Source organism: Podarcis raffonei, chromosome 2, assembly GCF_027172205.1.
Source record: "Podarcis raffonei isolate rPodRaf1 chromosome 2, rPodRaf1.pri, whole genome shotgun sequence".
Classification (NCBI taxonomy): Eukaryota; Metazoa; Chordata; class Lepidosauria; order Squamata; family Lacertidae; genus Podarcis; species Podarcis raffonei.
Window position 1 is genome coordinate 89672192 of NC_070603.1, and position 16367 is coordinate 89688558.

Below are 16367 nucleotides of genomic sequence, written 5' to 3' on the forward strand. Positions count from 1 at the left end.
CCTGTGATGAGGCTGCATTTTAATATTTTAATGTTTCAATATTTTAATGTTGTATTTTAATCTTGTTTTTAAGTTGTATTCATTCAACTTGTTTTTATTTTTGCTTGTTAGCCGCCCTGAGCCCGGCCTTGGCTGGGGAGGGCGGGGTATAAATACAAATTATTATTATTATTATTATTATTATTATTATTATTATTATTATTACTACTACTACTACTACTACTACTACTACTACTACTTTACATGCAGAAGGTCCCAAGTTCAATCCATAGCATCTCCTTTTAGGACTGGGAGAGACCCCTGTTTGAAACCCTGGAGAGCCACTGCCAATCAGTGTGGACAATATTGAGCTAGATGGACCAATGGTCTGACTCAATATACAGCAGCTTCCTGTGTTCCTAAGCTTTTTGTGAGCTGCTGCAAGGACAGAGTGGAAAGGAAACTTTCCTTCTGCTAATTTTTCTTAGGATCCAAGCTATTGTTTTTATGTTTTCTATCATCTATCCTGGGAATGTCACTTGGCTCTGAAAGTGTTGGTTATAATATTTTAGGAAGAAACAAAGGCAAATGCAGTACATGCCTGAAGTGAAATGTAAATCCTGCCTGCTATGATTTGCACTGACAGTATGTGGGCACTGGCATTGTGGTATACCACAGTTTTATTGCATTGAAAGTTGAAGCAATCTGAAGAAAGGCCAACCCACTTCATGCTACAAAAGAGATGTCCTGGTTTCCCTATTTGCCCACACTCCCAGTTCACAAAAGTGAGTTTCAAATTATACATTTTTCTTTGATTACGCTTCCATAAATTAAGCTTTGATAAGTCTCTCTACATAATAAGAAACGAGCAACAACAGCTACAACGAAAACAAAACAGGTCTCTTCGCTACGCATGAATGTTCAGCTGTTCATTCTGTACAAAGCTCAGAAAAGAACCTAGGAGGAAAATGGAAATTTAACCATGGCAATGCATCCATCAGCACAGCCAATTGGCCCCAGACAACCTTATGTACACAGGCCATATGACTGAAGACGAAAATCAGATGCAAATGCTGCACCAAGCAGGTAAGTCAATTTGCAGGGAATATATGGTTTTAGAGGCAGGCATATTAGGGCCATGAACTCATGCGACATCGCAGCCTTGGGCCTGAGTTGATTTGCACCACAAATATATATACAGGCCCATTTCTCTGATAGCAGCTGTCAGAAAATGAAGAGTCCATTCTGCCCTGCCAGGTGAATTGCAGGTGGCATGCTGCAGAGAGTGATAGAGACGGCAGGGGTGAAAAGAATACAGTCATGCAAATGAAACAGTCTGAAGCCCAAGGTTTCCTTGGTAGATCTATGAAGGGGAAACCTGGCTTGTGGAGACGGTGGAAGTCTCAGTCTTAGTGCCTGCAGACGTGTCCTCCTCAGCCAACGGATTCTTTCCACAACAGAGGGTGCTGATCATACAGTTACGGAACTGTAAACAAACAAACAAAAAATAAATCAGCATGTGGGGCTATGCCAAAAAGTCATTGACGTATCTGGGCCTCAGGAATGGCCATTCAGACCAGTGTTTCCTGAATTTGGATCTCCAGCTGTATTTGGACTACAATTCCCATCATCCCTGACCACTGGTCTTGCTAGCTAGGGATGATGGGAGTTGTAGTCCAAAAAACAGCTAGAGACCCAAGTTTGGGAAACCTTGATTTAGACAACTGCTACACAAATCGTCTAAAGTTGAATTCACTGTACCTTCCATTGTTCTTCTGTCACTGTAATCCTACATTTAAAAAAACAACCTGCTTTGTCTTGCCCCTCTCTGTCTAGTCACATAGTAAAAGCTGCACTGTATTTTAAAGCAAGTGAAAATCCTCTGGGACCCATATGTTGATTCCCTGGCACAACGCAGCTCCCAGGGAAGTAATTGATAATACTATAATTCATAGTCTGAGAAATGCTTAGGCTTAAGTCCTGTTGCCATAAATGCTTCACAAATGGTGAGAGTCATTAGGAGCTTGCTGTTTTAATTTTAAAAAATGGGTGAGAAGGGGGACAGGCTTTTTGGCAACCAACAGAGAGCAAGTATCATCCTTGAGATAATGTGAGAACATCCTCTCCAGTCCCTTGCCACACGGTTCTATTTTAAAACAGATGATTAGGGATTTTTTTCACATTAACCATCAGCACCTGCATCAAGACGCATTATATTCAGGCACATTAATAAGAAGCAAAATGCAGTAAAGATAAATTTAGCACATGAGCTAAAGAGCCTGGTTCAAATCTCAGCTCAGCAACACAATCACTTAGGGGAAGCCACCGTCTCTCAGCATCCCTCCACTTCACATTTGTAATACGGGGGGTAATAAAAATGGCCTACCTTACAGGGTTTGCCACAAGAATTATTAAGCTAATGTATATAAGGAAGCACTTTAAGCACTTAGGGAGAGTGCCATAAACTCTTCAAGTATTGTTATATTGTTGGAAAGCCAGGGCAAGGTTGCCAAGTTACCTGTCTGTTCATTAAGATGTAAATCACCGGGTTGTAGATAGCAGAGCTCTTGGCAAAGAAGGCCGGGATGGTCATAAATACAGGGCCGAAGTCTGACCCTTGGTGAGTGAAGATGTAGAAAGCAACACTGGCGTAGGGCACCCAGCAAACAAGGAAGGAAATGACCATGATAACGACCATGCGGGTGACTTCTTTCTCAGCTTTCTGGGTGGTGGCAGACTCCTGCTGCTGAGCCGCTGCCTAGAAGCATGACAACAGAGGGTGGTCAAGACTAGGCAACAGGGCTGTTTGGGAATGGGCAGCTAATCACCGGAACAGAAACTAGCAGCATTCCAGTGCGGTGGGGGATGATACAGCTCTGGGTGGGTTTCTTTAGTTGCTGTAGTTAAAGGTTCTGGGCCTCCAGAACCTGTGTTACATCCCAAAGAATAACAGTTGGTTCTCTTCGTTGTGAAGCTGGTGCCCAATCCTTTTTCAGAAGCAAGTGACAATCCAAAACTATTATTACAATATGTTGAATTGTTAAGGCTGGCATTGGAGGGAAGAGCAGGCAACAGGGATGTGGAAAACAGCATGGGGTTTCATAGTTTGTGCAAATCGCAGTTTGAATTCCCACCCCCGTCCCCCCAAAATATTTATTTATATTCTGTTTTGTAACCAGCTGCATGGGCATCATTGAGAAGGGCTTACAGCACTTAAGGAGAACAGAGCCTAGGGCTTGCTGATCAGAAGGTTGGTGGTTCGAATCCCTGCGACGGGGTGAGCTCCCGTTGTTCGGTCCCTGCTCCTGTCAACCTAGCAGTTCGAAAGCACAAAGTGCAAGTAGATAAATGGGTACTTCTCCGGCGGCAAGGTAAATGGTGTTTCTGTGCGCTGCTCTGGTTCGCCAGAAGGGGCTTAGTCATGCTGGCCACATGACCCAGAAGCTGTATGCCGGCTCCCTCGGCCAATAAAGCGAGATGAGCGCCGCAACCCCAGAGTTGTCTGCAACTGGACCTAACAGTCAGGGGTCCCTTTACCTTTACCTTAAGTAAACTATAAATGCAACATTCCACAATTATTGCTGTGGTTATGTTTCAGAAGTACCCTGAAGGTACAAAGTCAAAACTTGGATTATCCTGGTAGCTACACTGTGGAATCTCCTTACACTGGGCTGGGACTGATGAAGTCAGGAGAAATGTTTTCAGCCTTGATAGGTTTGTGCTGGGGAAGGGAGAAGAGTTTTATCTTTTTGTAGGGTCACTCACCTGTTTAACAGTGCAGACAAGGCGACCGTAGCAGAAGAATATAATAGTCAATGGTGTGACAAAGTGCACCAGAAACATGTAGATGACAAAGGATTCATTGTGAACTTGTGGGTTTGGTGTATAATAATCAACTCCACAAGAGCACTGCATACCTTCTGGGATATACCTACAGTTAAACCAAAAGAGTTAGTGGGTGGGATTGTAGTCTATTGTGTGTGCCCCACTTCCACAAGATTTCAGAAGCTCCAGCAATAGCAGCAACCCAGGTTTGGTTTCATTTGGAGGAAGAGAGCACAGTCACAGTGGGTTTTTATTTTGTAATATTTGGGTTTATAAACAGAGCATAGTTTGGGGGTAAACATATTAACACTCCAATAGCTTTAAATTGTAACATTCATTCATTCATTTAATGCTTTAACAGTATGAATAAACTTCAACTGGTGCAAATTTCAGTGGCCAGGTTGCTCACTGGAGGAAGATGGTTTGAGCATACTGCAATGGTCCTGGTCCCTACTGCACTGGCTGCCAATTAGTTTCTGGGTCCAATTAAAGCGCTGGTTTCGACTTTGGCAAAGTATGCCTTTGCCAAAACGGCTCTCACCTTCCAGAAGTATCTCCAGTCACTGTGGGCCATTTATCTGTCATTTCCCTCAACAAATAACACCCCTCACCTCTGATCATTAAGGAATGCTCACTAGTTGTTCTGGCCCCATTATCCCTCTCCTATCCAAACCCCCCAAATTTACTGCAGTCTGTATTACTGCAAGGAATATGATGCATACCTACCTTGACCATCCAAAGAGAGGAGGACCAGCGCATGCCAAGGCCATGATCCAAGTGAAACTCACCCCTATGATGGCATGGGTCCCACTAAAGCGGAAATTGCTCATAGGCTTGCAGACCACCACATATCTTTCAACAGCCAGGACAACCAGAGACCACAGGGCTATCTCACCTGTAAGAGAACAAAAGAAGCATCTGTCAATAAGGGGGGGGGGGAGAGGAAGAAGATGAGAAGGAGAGGGAGAGATGGAAAAGCCACCCCTTCAAACAACTCAATGGGTTCCTCTTTTTCTTGTGATTCTTCATATATTATTGGACTCTAATTCTCATCTGCTCCAGTCAGCATGACCAAAGGCGGGGCATGATAGTTGTTGTGCAAAGCAATTGGAGGGCATCAGGTTTCACCTCCCTGCCCTATGGTCTACTCAGCACCATACTACATATCTGATCAGATCCTTCTTTAGTTCCCTCATTCTTCAGGTTCACACAAGACTGTGGCAAATTCATGCACTTAAGCTCAGAGGATGAGAGAGCTGAGCCCTCTTCATGTCAACCATTGGTCAATTCATTTGTAACATTTTTATTCTGCTTTTCAATAATTCAGTCTCATAGCTTACATCCCTGTAGCTCCTTTCCTCAAGTGCTTCTCCCTCAACCAGGTACACTTTTCAGCAGAGCCCAGGGGAGGAAAAGGGGGCACCGGGGTTCAGATTATATAGGGAGGAAAGTGTTGAGGAAGATGTTGCTTTCCTCTCTCGTTACATTAGACTTCCACCACTTGTTTTGTATGGGATGTAGGCAAATCTGAGTTTGTTCTATTCACTCATTTACTAATATATTTTATTTAAAACAAGCATGCCTCATGCTTCAACACAGCTGCCCAAGGTGACTCACAACGGAGTTATCAAATCATTATATGTAGTAACGATTGAAAGCCCAACAAAACAGATCAAAACACAGGCAACATTAAAAAAACCCAGCATGACGAAAACCAACACAGCTCTGCTGCCTTAAGCACCATTCCACATTTGTTTTGATCCTTTCTTAAAGGATGCTGTGGCATCCCACCGCTCTGTTCCTGGCATTTCTCAGCCCTTGGAGAGCAGGATGAATGCAGGATACGCCTCCCAGTGAGGGACGCTTGAGAGGTAAGGGCCCGAGTCACATAATTCTTGATCAAAGGTTTATTTTCTCTGCTGTCTGCCTGTAGCCAAACAATAACCTGGGAATAGCCACATATTTGAAGCTTCACTTCTTTACAAACCTCAGTGAAATGAATGGGCTTGTAGGGAAGCAGCACTGGGTGGACCTTGCCCACAGCAAGAGACTTTGAATCTGAATAGTGAAGGGAATAAAACTTGGATTTTTGCCCTTCTTGATCATGGATAAAGACCGCCTAAAGAGACTTGAGCCAATTTGGTTGGGTTTGTTTGCTTCTCGCTGGTTTGTTTTATTTCAAATTTAGGTCTTCTCTACCCTAAGGACTGTATGTCAAGTGGAAAACCAAGTAGAAATAAAATAAAAGATAACATCACATAATCAAAATGATCGAGAGATGATGATTGAAACTGACTTGAGCACAGAAAGAGGTTTTGGTCTACATTTTGTTAACAACTTAATTCCGTTCCTGATTTACACGTGGAATAAAAGATGCCTTAGCTAAAGCCCTGCCATTTCAGCTAAGGTGTGAGATCTTACAAGATACCATCTCCGGAGGCTCTCGGAATGTCTTCCACCAAAACCATGAGAAAAATCACGACTGCAAACTTTATAAAACAGGAGAAGTAGGCATAGTGCACAGAACCATATATCGCATTGCACTTTTGAAGTTGAACCTAGTTTTAACCATTTGCCAGCATGATCAAAAGCTTGGTTTCCCATCAATTCTATTAGCATTATTCCAGCACGGTTACCTTAGCTCAGGTATGCGACACAAGAAGGTGACACAAGAATCTCTGAATAGTACTAGCTTTTGGAATTCTGTTGAAGAATGAAGTCATGTTATGATCTAGCTGAGATTTCTGCATTGCAGGGGTTGGACTAGATGACCGGGGGTCTCTTCCACCTATACAATTCTATAAGATCTGAAATGGGAACTTATGTCTACAGTGAATTCATAGTGGCATGATACTTGAAGGAAAGCATAAAACAGACCTACCGCCCATTGTAGCAAAGAAGCCTTCAATGTTGCATCCTACCGTTCCAAAAATGAAATATCCGTTCATAGATGTGTACATGGTAGTGGTGAAGCCTATTAAGACCATGAAGAGATTGGCTATGGCCAAATTTAAAAGGATGTAGTTCAGAGGAGTTCTGAGTTTCTTGTGCTGGACTGTGACAAAGAGAGTCAGAAAGTTGATTGGGAATCCCAGAAGAATCAGAAGAAACATGTAGGCAGCCAACGCAGAGAACTTCCACGGTTCTGCCAAATAGTACTGAGGATACTCATATGGATTCCGAACAACTCCGGTCTTGTTGGACATGGGGACATAGAAATTTTCACCTTCTGTTCCATTCATGGTGGCAGCTTTGTAGGTATTTGGCTTCTTCAACAAGTATAGATCTCTGTATTTCTCTATAAATCTCCTTCTTACATTTGCTGGACTGTTCCAAGCTAAGCTAGCACTGTTCCTTTTATAAAAAAAACCACCACAGCTAAGCCCTGTGTTTTTGATGTCAGCACAATTTAGACTTGGGTCAACATTAATCATAATAATCCAAGCTAAGATTGGAACTGTTAATTCTCTGCTGGGGTGACGCTCAGGTAGTACTTGTGATAGTGTTACAAAGCTGCTGCAAGAACAGATTGTGTGTGTGTATTTGACAGAGTGCTTAGATATAACACAAAGATGTCAAATAGGATACAGGAAATAACCAGTTACCTGCTTGGCTTCAAGAGGCTGCTCCCTGCCTTTTACTTCAGCTAGAGTAGAAACATCATGCACCGTTTCTAGAAAACCAGGTCTCCTTTGGAAGGAAGTTCCAGGGACACATGTCTGCATGCTTTTGCTGATCATACCTGAAGTTCAGCTGTGTAGCTAGCCTATTAAGACTTTTCTGCTTCTGAATGTAATCTCAGTTAAGGCCCTTAAGGCAATAGCAATAGGTCTATTTATACAATAGAGATGAATCCACTACGAAACTGGTTTAAATGCAATCGATTCCCTGAAAGAACCCTTGGAATCATGCAGATGCCCAGATTGCTTTTGTTACAGATTCCCAGTCCCTTCCTTACATTCCTCAAGCTCCTGTGTGTAGGAGCCATGGCAGGGAAATGGGAATGAAACTGCTCTACACTTGTGGCACAGAAGCACCTTGCATTTAAATATGCTGGCACACTATCCATCATTTATAATGTGCCTCCCAACCATATCCGAAATAGAAAGCCACCGTAGAACCCAAATGCAGAACTATCAATAAAACCACATAATAAAAATCGGCATTAAACCATCATAACAATAAACAGTTATAAAAATCAGCAATAAAGTTGCAGCACTGAAATAATAAAGCAGTGCTTTGTACATAAATTAACAGGGCACAATCTACTTGCACGGTGGGTGAAGCATGCTTGAATGGGTGCTATATAGTTTTTTATACGGGTTCCTTTCTAGTGCCACCCAAGTTTAAATAAAATGCATGTAATAACAGTAGGAACAAGAGAGTTAATTTATTAATAAACACCTTCATGTCAGGATTTGAACAAATGCACTCTGATTTCTTCAGCAGACAACTGATTCCCCCCAAGAAAGACTCAAAATGCAAGGTATATCAGGTCATGCCTTGTAGGACCATTAGTGTGGGACAGGAAGCTTGCACACCTGACTTCCCACTTTGATGGAAAGGGATGTCTAACTGGGAAACTGTGTACAGGAATGCTCCCCCTGCTACGTAGCTGGTCCAAGGGCATGGAATCTGCTATGTGCACATGACCCAGATATCTAATACTTAGCTGTTATATAGATCTGGCATTGTGGGATTAAAGGTTTTATCTTTCAGATGGACAAACAGACTATATTAAGATTCAATAAGCCATTGCTGAGGTTGACAGAGCTCGCTGCCAAAACTGTGTCATGCCAGGACTCCGCCCAAGTCATCCTTAAGGAATCATTATATGACTGGAATGTGGAGAGGTTGAGTAAGGCTTTGGTGGGACATTTGCTAAGGGTGGAATGATTAACCATAGCAAAACCCTGGCAAGATCTAACAGGTACAACAATGGAGTATTGTGTTGATGGGGAAACGGACTCAAAAACTTAGGAATGCTTTGAGGTCAAAGACAATAAAATTTGTTAACAAAACCAATAGAATCTAAGTTTTAAATGAACAATGGCTTATTTACACAGCATATGGTTTATTATCACTTCCTTACAACTTTCCTTAACTAATTGCAATATGTCTACAATATTGTCACTACATAGAATAACTGTAGCTTCTGTATGAGGGCCTAGGCAGTCAATCAATCAATCAATCAATCAATCATCAATCAGTCTTTCTTGCGGTCAAAGACCAGACAGATGAGAGCCTATTAATTTTCTTTAACTTTTCACTTTTAAGGGCTTTTTGTAATGGAAGCAGTAGATATTTGTTTGGCTATATGGTTTGAAAGGCAATAAAAAGTATTTTTTTTTTAAGTGCACCACCCACATCAACAAAGTGGGAAAGGGGAAATAAAGCGAATCAGATTGACTAAGGATGCTTTTATTAGATTGCTTGTTTGGTCCATATATGAGTAATGATAATGAGTGGTGCCAAAGTTAATATTTTAACATCTATGAGCTACCACTACAGAGTTTAGAAAGCTCTTTTTAGATTAAGCATGACATATTTATATATTATCAGAACTTCTGACAGTCCGAGCAGTTATGAAGATCCAAAAGACACCTTTGATGTTATGTGGCAAGTCTGCTGCCAAAACATGTCAAGGCTCCATGTATGCTGGTATATTTATGACAGCACTGTCTAAACTTTGCAGTGTCTTGCCTTACTGATTTTTCAAAGGCTATACAGTAGCTGGTCTTGGACCCCTGAACTGTGTGAGATTTCAAGAGAACAGTCTTGCCAGCAGGCACACAGTCCGATTGACTCTTAGATCTCCTGACTTTGGCAGTCCAGGTCTGCCCATCATCCTGTGATCCTTGCCTCCCTCTGGCATGTTCCTGACAGATCTTAATGGAAGGATGTGTTTGATATTGTTTTAACATTTTGATATTTGCTGCCCTAGTTTCCTTCGGGATGAGGGGGTGGAATAGAAATTTAATAAATATCAAATCAAACAAGAACTCAGTATTACTTTTGTCTCATTCAGATGCTCTTTTTTGCGTTAGTTTCCAGTGTTCCCTGCTCCTTTCCTTCCAAATGCTGAAGCATCTCTGTTCACCTGCCTTTGCCTTGTTGCCTCATCACTCTCATCTTTCCCCTTCCTCTCCCGGACAACCTTTAGTAATTTGCCTTATATTTTACTTCATCAATAAAACCTCATTTTTTGGAAGTGCTCTGGCCTAGTCTCTGGTTGCCTCCCTGCTGAAGAGGTGACCAGTATGATTCCCAATTTTGCTGACCAGCCCACATGGGTGCAGCTTTGGCTACTGCTGGTGCTCACAGCTGGATCAGAGACCTGCATATGCAGCACCTGTTACAAAATATGTATCGTTGATTGACACTTAATTTTTTTTTACTCAGTCTTGCTACAGTTACCTTGGCTGCTAGACCATCATCCCCTAGCATGCTGGCTCAGGCTGATGGAAGTTGGAGTCCAACAACATCTAGAGCACCAGAGGCTTCCCATCTTTGCTTTATAACCATCAGTGTGTCTTCAACAATGAGTGTATTGAAGTTCAGCGTTTCAGCTAATGGAGCAGCTTAACTATTTGGGGACCCAACTCATTCTTACATCTGAGTCATATTTACAAATGTCACATTATTGTTTGCTTCTAATCAGAGTGTCTTCAAACTACACCCACACACACCCCAAAGTTCAGCTCTGTAAGTGATGTCAAAGTACTTAAATCCTTTTGGCTTCTATTTCACGCCCCACATCTCAAAATGTGGCTTGCAAAATGTTTTCATAATTAGGGTGCCTACAGATGTGGCAAATGTCAGGGTCTTTGGGTCATGCTGAAGGACCCTAATGATTCTGATACCTCAATAAATGAGAGCTTTTGTCTCTTGAATTCTATGAAATTCCCACTACAATAATTCTTTTCTAAAATAACAGGAAGCATTTGGCAGTAAATAAGACCTTGAAAAAGAAATGTCCTTCGTGTAAGTACAGTTATTTTGTCAAAATTGTGGAAGCCCATTTTTCATAATAGCAGTTCAGAGAGACAGAGAACAAATATGAAAAGAAAGGACACAGGTTTCTTTCAAAAAGAGATATTTTATTGAAAACTGTCATAAAACCCAAATGCTAAGGAGCCAGTCCAGAACTAGTGCTAGCAGGTGCAAAACTAGCATATTTTTCTTCAGGCAGAATCTCACCCTAAAAGGTTAGCAGTGACAAATTGACAGGCTGTTGTGAAAATGTCAAGAATACATTCTAACATTACGCAGGGGGGCTGTTTAATAGAAAAAATATAGCTCCATAGATCCTCTCTTCTGTTTTACTCTGTAGATGTACAAATCACCCACCAGTCATACAAATTCTGCAGTTACACTTGTTAAAAATAAATATATATATATACATTTCTCTTGGGGGGTAAAACAAAACTTGGCATGTGCCAGTTTCATATACAAAGAGTAGGAAAGTAGGAATATCATATATAATTTTCTTTTTTATACTCTGCCATCAAACAAGCTGTTAAGAAAGCCTAATGGACCTCAGGAACACTTTACAGAAACCAAGCAGCAGGATGCATGAGCGTCTGGTTTCCCTCACTGGCTGGATTCATCCGTCTTCCTCCGACAATATGGGCAACAGTTATGTTGCAGCACCAGGAGCTCGTAATCTTCTGAATGAAACATCTGTAAATGAGGGTTGCAGATGTCAAGTGTGACTCAATTTAAGTCACAGTGTAGGAAGAAAGTGGGTGGACAGGGTTGCTCTAAAAGCATTTTTGGTGCTTTCTCCATTTGTATTAACATGCACATAAACTGCAACACTCTTATGACCCTGGTAACATCAGCTATATATCACCAGGAACTCATTCACCTACACATTCTCCCACATAATATAGGTCAACAATGCACTTCTAATGTTTCCATTGAGCAGACATGTCAGTCTCTATGAAAGACAATAAAGGGACACAAGTCTGACATCGAAAACTAGCAAAAATGATTGACTGGTTAGACATGTATCTTCTGGGCACCCAAATCAGAATTAACATCCATTGTCATATAACCTCATTGTCATATAACCTGATTTGCAGATAAACCAGAAAGAACACACAATAAAGAGTGGACGTTGTATAATGTGTGCTTAAGTTTTGTGCAAGCAAATCAAGGCAAATGCTCAATAAACAGGTCATCTGGAGGAGCCCTGAATACAGTCAGAGAAAGAGGAGGCAACCCCCAAACAGAAGTGCAATTTATGATCCACTTTAGTTCAACTTGGCTGCTTCATTTAGGTCTCCCAAAGGCTTTACAGCAGCCACAAAGTGATGCTTTGCCTTGCCACTTATGTAGTAAAGTTAATTTTAAGGCTTTTATTTTATTTTTAAGCATTAAAATGAATTAGTGCCACAGGTATATTTACAATTATCAGCAGTGTATGAGGGCTTTTAAAAAAATAATAATCCTGTACTATTTTATTTGGTGGTACAACTGAACATTTATCAGACCCTCCTGATGTAAAATATTGCCCTTACCTGAAAGCAGAAAGGACACGTGGTAATGGGATTATCTGGTAGCAGGGATCGGAAGTACTGCCACTGTAACGGCTTGGGCCAGCGTTTAACCAGCACGTCTCTCCTGCTCATTGACCCGAGAACTGCGCGGTTCACAACCACAGGGACAAATTCCGACCCACCTTGCTGCAGGAAACAAGTGATTGAGAAAAGGAAAAACATGTTTGAACTTGGTAGATCACTGGAAAGGCAAGGTGTTGTTTTTTTCAGGGAGTAAGTATGAGGTTTTTTTGGGGGGGGAATAATCTGCATATATTAAAGAAGCATTTGCACTGAGTTATCAGTTTCTTTTCAGTTCTGTATTTAGTCCTGGAAATATTCCTAGTTCTGGAGAGCATGCACATGTCCTCTTGCAACGCGGTGCTGGAAAGCACTGAATCATAGAATTATAGAATTGTAGAGTTGGAAGGGAACCCAGGGTCATCTAGTCCAACCCCCTGCAATGCAGGAATCTCAACTAGATCATACATGACAGATGGCCATTCAACCTCTGCTTAAAAATCCTCCAAAGCAGAAGAGTCCACAACCTCCCGAAGGAGTCAGTTCCACTGTCAAACAGCTCTTACTGCCAAAGTTATTTAATATTTTTGTATCTTTATTTTTATATCTTATTATGATTTATGTGGAAATTGTTCAGTTTGGTTGTGTGCTCTTTGATATTATATTTATTGTTTATGACTACTTTTGTTAGGTCTGTAATTATGCATTTTTTCATGTTGTGAGCCGCCCGTTTCTCTAACAAACAGTAACGAACGTTTGCCTGCAGGGTGTCCAGCTGCCTGTATAGCCTTTCACTGAAGTTCACCTCTCCAAATTAAAAAAAAAAAGTGGGGTAGGTATTTCTAAAATAAATCAATAACCTAAAGTGATTGGGGTTCTTAAAAAAAACAAAACAGGAATGAAATGTGTAGAGGCATATTGGATATTAATGTATCTCCTTGAACATGGCAATCCTATTGAGGCTTCCTGGGTAGGAGGGAGGACAATTCAGGGCAGAAAAAATGGCAATTCCCCAGTTCTGCTGGGCTTGTGCACACGTGTGCACTTTCTTCTTCTTTGCTGGGCTCTTAAATAAAATAAAATAAAACCTGAAATAACTGTGCCAACTCTTGGCCTGACATAGGTTTTCTCCCCATTCCAGGTGCATGGTCAGAGAGTAAGTGGGTGTTGGATCTCTGATCTGCTCCTGGCATGCCTCTGGGGTGCTTCCTTTTTGCCCTTACCTCACTCAGCTACGGCAGCAGCCCACCAGGGAAACCTCTAGCTGTGAACCTCCCCGTGAGACCATGGAGAGGAAGGATTGCCATAGCCAGTGGCCTCCCAGCTACCCTTCTTGGGGGCTCAGGATGGCTCCTTCAATGAATTTTCATGAGTCTTCTTGCAATTTGGGCCATTTGACTCAAATAAGCAATTCTCAGCTGGGTCTTACGCTCCATCAGTTGAGGGATTAAGAAATAAAGCAGTCAGACAAGTCAAGGGAAGGCTGTATCTGGTGGAGTAAGGTAGAGATGGTTTATGGGAAATTACAAAATATTTACAGATGGAATGAAGATGTGACACGAAGAAAACATTTGCTGGTAGGAAATCCATACTAGGTGCTCTTTCGCAGCACAAAGCAAAAAACAAAGGTGAAAGGATTTGGAGGAAAGACATTTTCTAACCTCAAAGCTCAGTTTTGCTGTAAATGGGTCATCCTCTTCGATCTCGTCTGCTTTGTAAAGAAGTCTCATTGTCTGCACATCTAGGAACATTTGTTAGGGAAGAATTGCACAGAAGTAGGGAGTGCAAAGGGAGAGCACCTGTGTGGTGTTCAGATTTCTATTCTCCGCATGTCCAATGGTGAAAAACTCATACATTGTGATAGAAACCCTGGCTTGCGATCAAAACTGCATGTAAGTCTTGATCAGGATGCAGAAGGCTTGCCTCACAGTGTTCGAGAGCAGCAGATTATGGAAAACAAACACACACAAGTTATTCCACAGTTGGTCCTTTGAACAAGGATGCTTAATAGGCTAACTCTCAACCTTTCTCCCAACATGCATTTAAAGTGTTATTCTCATTATTTCCCATTCCCACTTTTCTTCTGTATAGTGCTGCACACAGCATCCTGCCTCAACATGGATCTCAATCTCTCTGGCTTCGTGCCTTTATACTGCAGCCAGTAGAATGAGACTCCCAAAGCGAATGGCCCGTTAAAATGGCAAGTTTTGGCAATGCTATCAATAATGGTGGAGTTCAAAGAAAGCCCGGCCTTGTCTTCCTTGGCTGGAGGCTGGAGGATTGAAAAATAAAAAAGTAGTTTCTTTAAAGTCTGTTAGGGAAACAATTATTTTAAGTCCTAACAGTTTGATGTGATTGTTCAAACAAAAAGGATTTAAAATATATTAAAATTGCACAGTGGGGTTTTTTCCCTGTTGTGGGGGCTGGATAAGCTCAGCCCAGCGAAGGGATGGAAACTTCTCCAATGTAACAGATGTTAATCTAGGACTGCAGCAGAGCACTGATACTCATTTATCTTAACCTTTATCTGTGCATGTAAACCTGAACACTGCATTGCATGCTAAACAACTGAGTATCAGAGGTGAACACTGTAGCTAAAAATATATTTTTTAAGAAGTGCATGAGGTTGGGGAGAGGGAAGGAAGCTGGGAGCGGGAAGGGAAACTAAGGATTTGTACTGTTCTATTGTAGTACAGTAATGTGTAAACCCTAATAAACCATGTGAATTTTTTAATAAAATAAAATAAAAATTACAGTGTTACTATATAGTTGTTCCAAACAAAACCTGGTGAAGCACAAATGAATAAATATACAGGCTCCAAGCTACTTTGGTTGTTTTGCTGCTGCAGTGAGCTAAGCTTTGGTTTGGCTTAGTGTGTCATCTGAACTTGGACTCGCATTTCGCGCTCTCTCCGCAAATCACAAGCTGTAAACCAAAGGACAATCCTTGGTTATAGCTTGTGGTTTGTCTGAAGAGAGTTAATCTATGACTTGAGGTTCAGAAAGCATGCTAAGCCAAACCATGGTTTAGCTCAGCAAAGCACAAAGGCTAAATGACCAAGGAAGACCAAAGTGGCCACAATCTCCTCTCTGGAAGCCCACTATGCTCTTTTATGCTAAGACATGGTTTGGCTTAGTGTTATGTGTGAAAAAGGGAAGTGATGTTTTCAAGAGGGAAAGGATACCATCACTCATCTGCTCTTGCCATTTATTGTCTCTTTTGTTGAGTCTCGGCACTTCCAGATCTATCAAAGCAACAGCTTCTTCATCAGTGATCCCCTCCTCTAAATAGAACTCAACCAGGTGTAAGACATCTGAAAAGGACGGAGGTGAAAACGAAACTTAGAAAATCCACAATGCCTGCTGTATCCATTCAAGAGATAGACGTTGTTACACACACACACACACACACAACCTGTTAGTAATGAGATTCGTATACTTGGAAACCCACCTGAGGAAGAACACACACACACACACACACACACAGAGAGAGAGAGAGAGAGAGAGAGAGAGAGAGAGAGAGAGAGAGATACACAGTAGAAACAGGCACTGCACTGCCAGAAACTCCTGTAAGAATGCAGAATCACAACAATTTTAGACTCCACAGATATCAGACATATTTTATCCAGGAGAGTGGTAATATTTCAACGCACCATAAGAAGCAGCAGCGAAGACAAAGGGTTGCCTACAGTTAATACAGACGTTCCCCAGGTTGTTCAGCAATGGGTTATGGGTGGAACACCTGTAACACAGAGGCACAAGCTCCTGCAAAGAAGCACACAGAGGTTACTGCAAGCAAAAGAGCACAGCTGAACATGTTGGGCAGAATCGTAAGAACAGTGGAGAGCCAGTCTGAGAACTCCTAATAACCCCTTCCCTAGCACCTCCTTATGCCCCCACCCGCTCAAAAGATCTGCTTCAGAAAAATCAGGGGGCCTTCCAATGCAGCCTCGAAAACAAGGAACTGGGTTGAAGAGGGGAAAATCCCCCAAGCCTGAT

General features: G+C 41.8%; 2 protein-coding genes across 4 annotated transcripts in view; both read right to left on the reverse strand.

Annotated features, from left to right (window-relative positions):
- Nucleotides 1–641: 641 nt before the first annotated feature.
- RHO (rhodopsin) lies at nucleotides 642–7734 on the reverse strand. The gene is made up of 5 exons (XM_053378083.1): nucleotides 6686–7734; nucleotides 4531–4699; nucleotides 3745–3910; nucleotides 2498–2737; nucleotides 642–1465 (listed from the first exon to the last, which is right to left on the reverse strand). Exons 1-5 carry the CDS (start codon nucleotides 7236–7238, stop codon nucleotides 1343–1345), a joined length of 1251 nt encoding a protein of 416 aa, XP_053234058.1. The 5' UTR covers nucleotides 7239–7734; the 3' UTR covers nucleotides 642–1342.
- Nucleotides 7735–10883: 3149 nt separating this feature from the next.
- The window catches only part of IFT122 (intraflagellar transport 122), a 61839-nt gene continuing 56355 nt past the window's right edge, over nucleotides 10884–16367 (reverse strand). For all 3 annotated transcript variants that reach the window (XM_053378086.1, XM_053378084.1, XM_053378085.1), the window contains 5 exons: nucleotides 16022–16133; nucleotides 15554–15682; nucleotides 14030–14109; nucleotides 12330–12494; nucleotides 10884–11487 (listed from right to left, as the gene is read on the reverse strand). In XM_053378086.1, coding sequence (XP_053234061.1) covers nucleotides 11398–11487; nucleotides 12330–12494; nucleotides 14030–14109; nucleotides 15554–15682; nucleotides 16022–16133 — 576 coding nt within the window. In that variant the 3' untranslated portion in view covers nucleotides 10884–11397. The remainder of the gene's footprint in view (nucleotides 11488–12329; nucleotides 12495–14029; nucleotides 14110–15553; nucleotides 15683–16021; nucleotides 16134–16367) is intronic.

Excerpts from the sequence above, each read along its gene's own strand:
- RHO (XM_053378083.1), bottom strand. The coding sequence starts at position 7,238 with ATGATTAATGTTGACCCAAGTCTAAATTGTGCTGACATCAAAAACACA. Across the intron at positions 4,700-6,685 it reads CTTCTTTGCTACAATGGGCG|GTGAGATAGCCCTGTGGTCT; the intron begins GTAGGTCTGTTT and ends GTTCTCTTACAG. Across the intron at positions 3,911-4,530 it reads CCTCTCTTTGGATGGTCAAG|GTATATCCCAGAAGGTATGC; the intron begins GTAGGTATGCAT and ends GTTTAACTGTAG.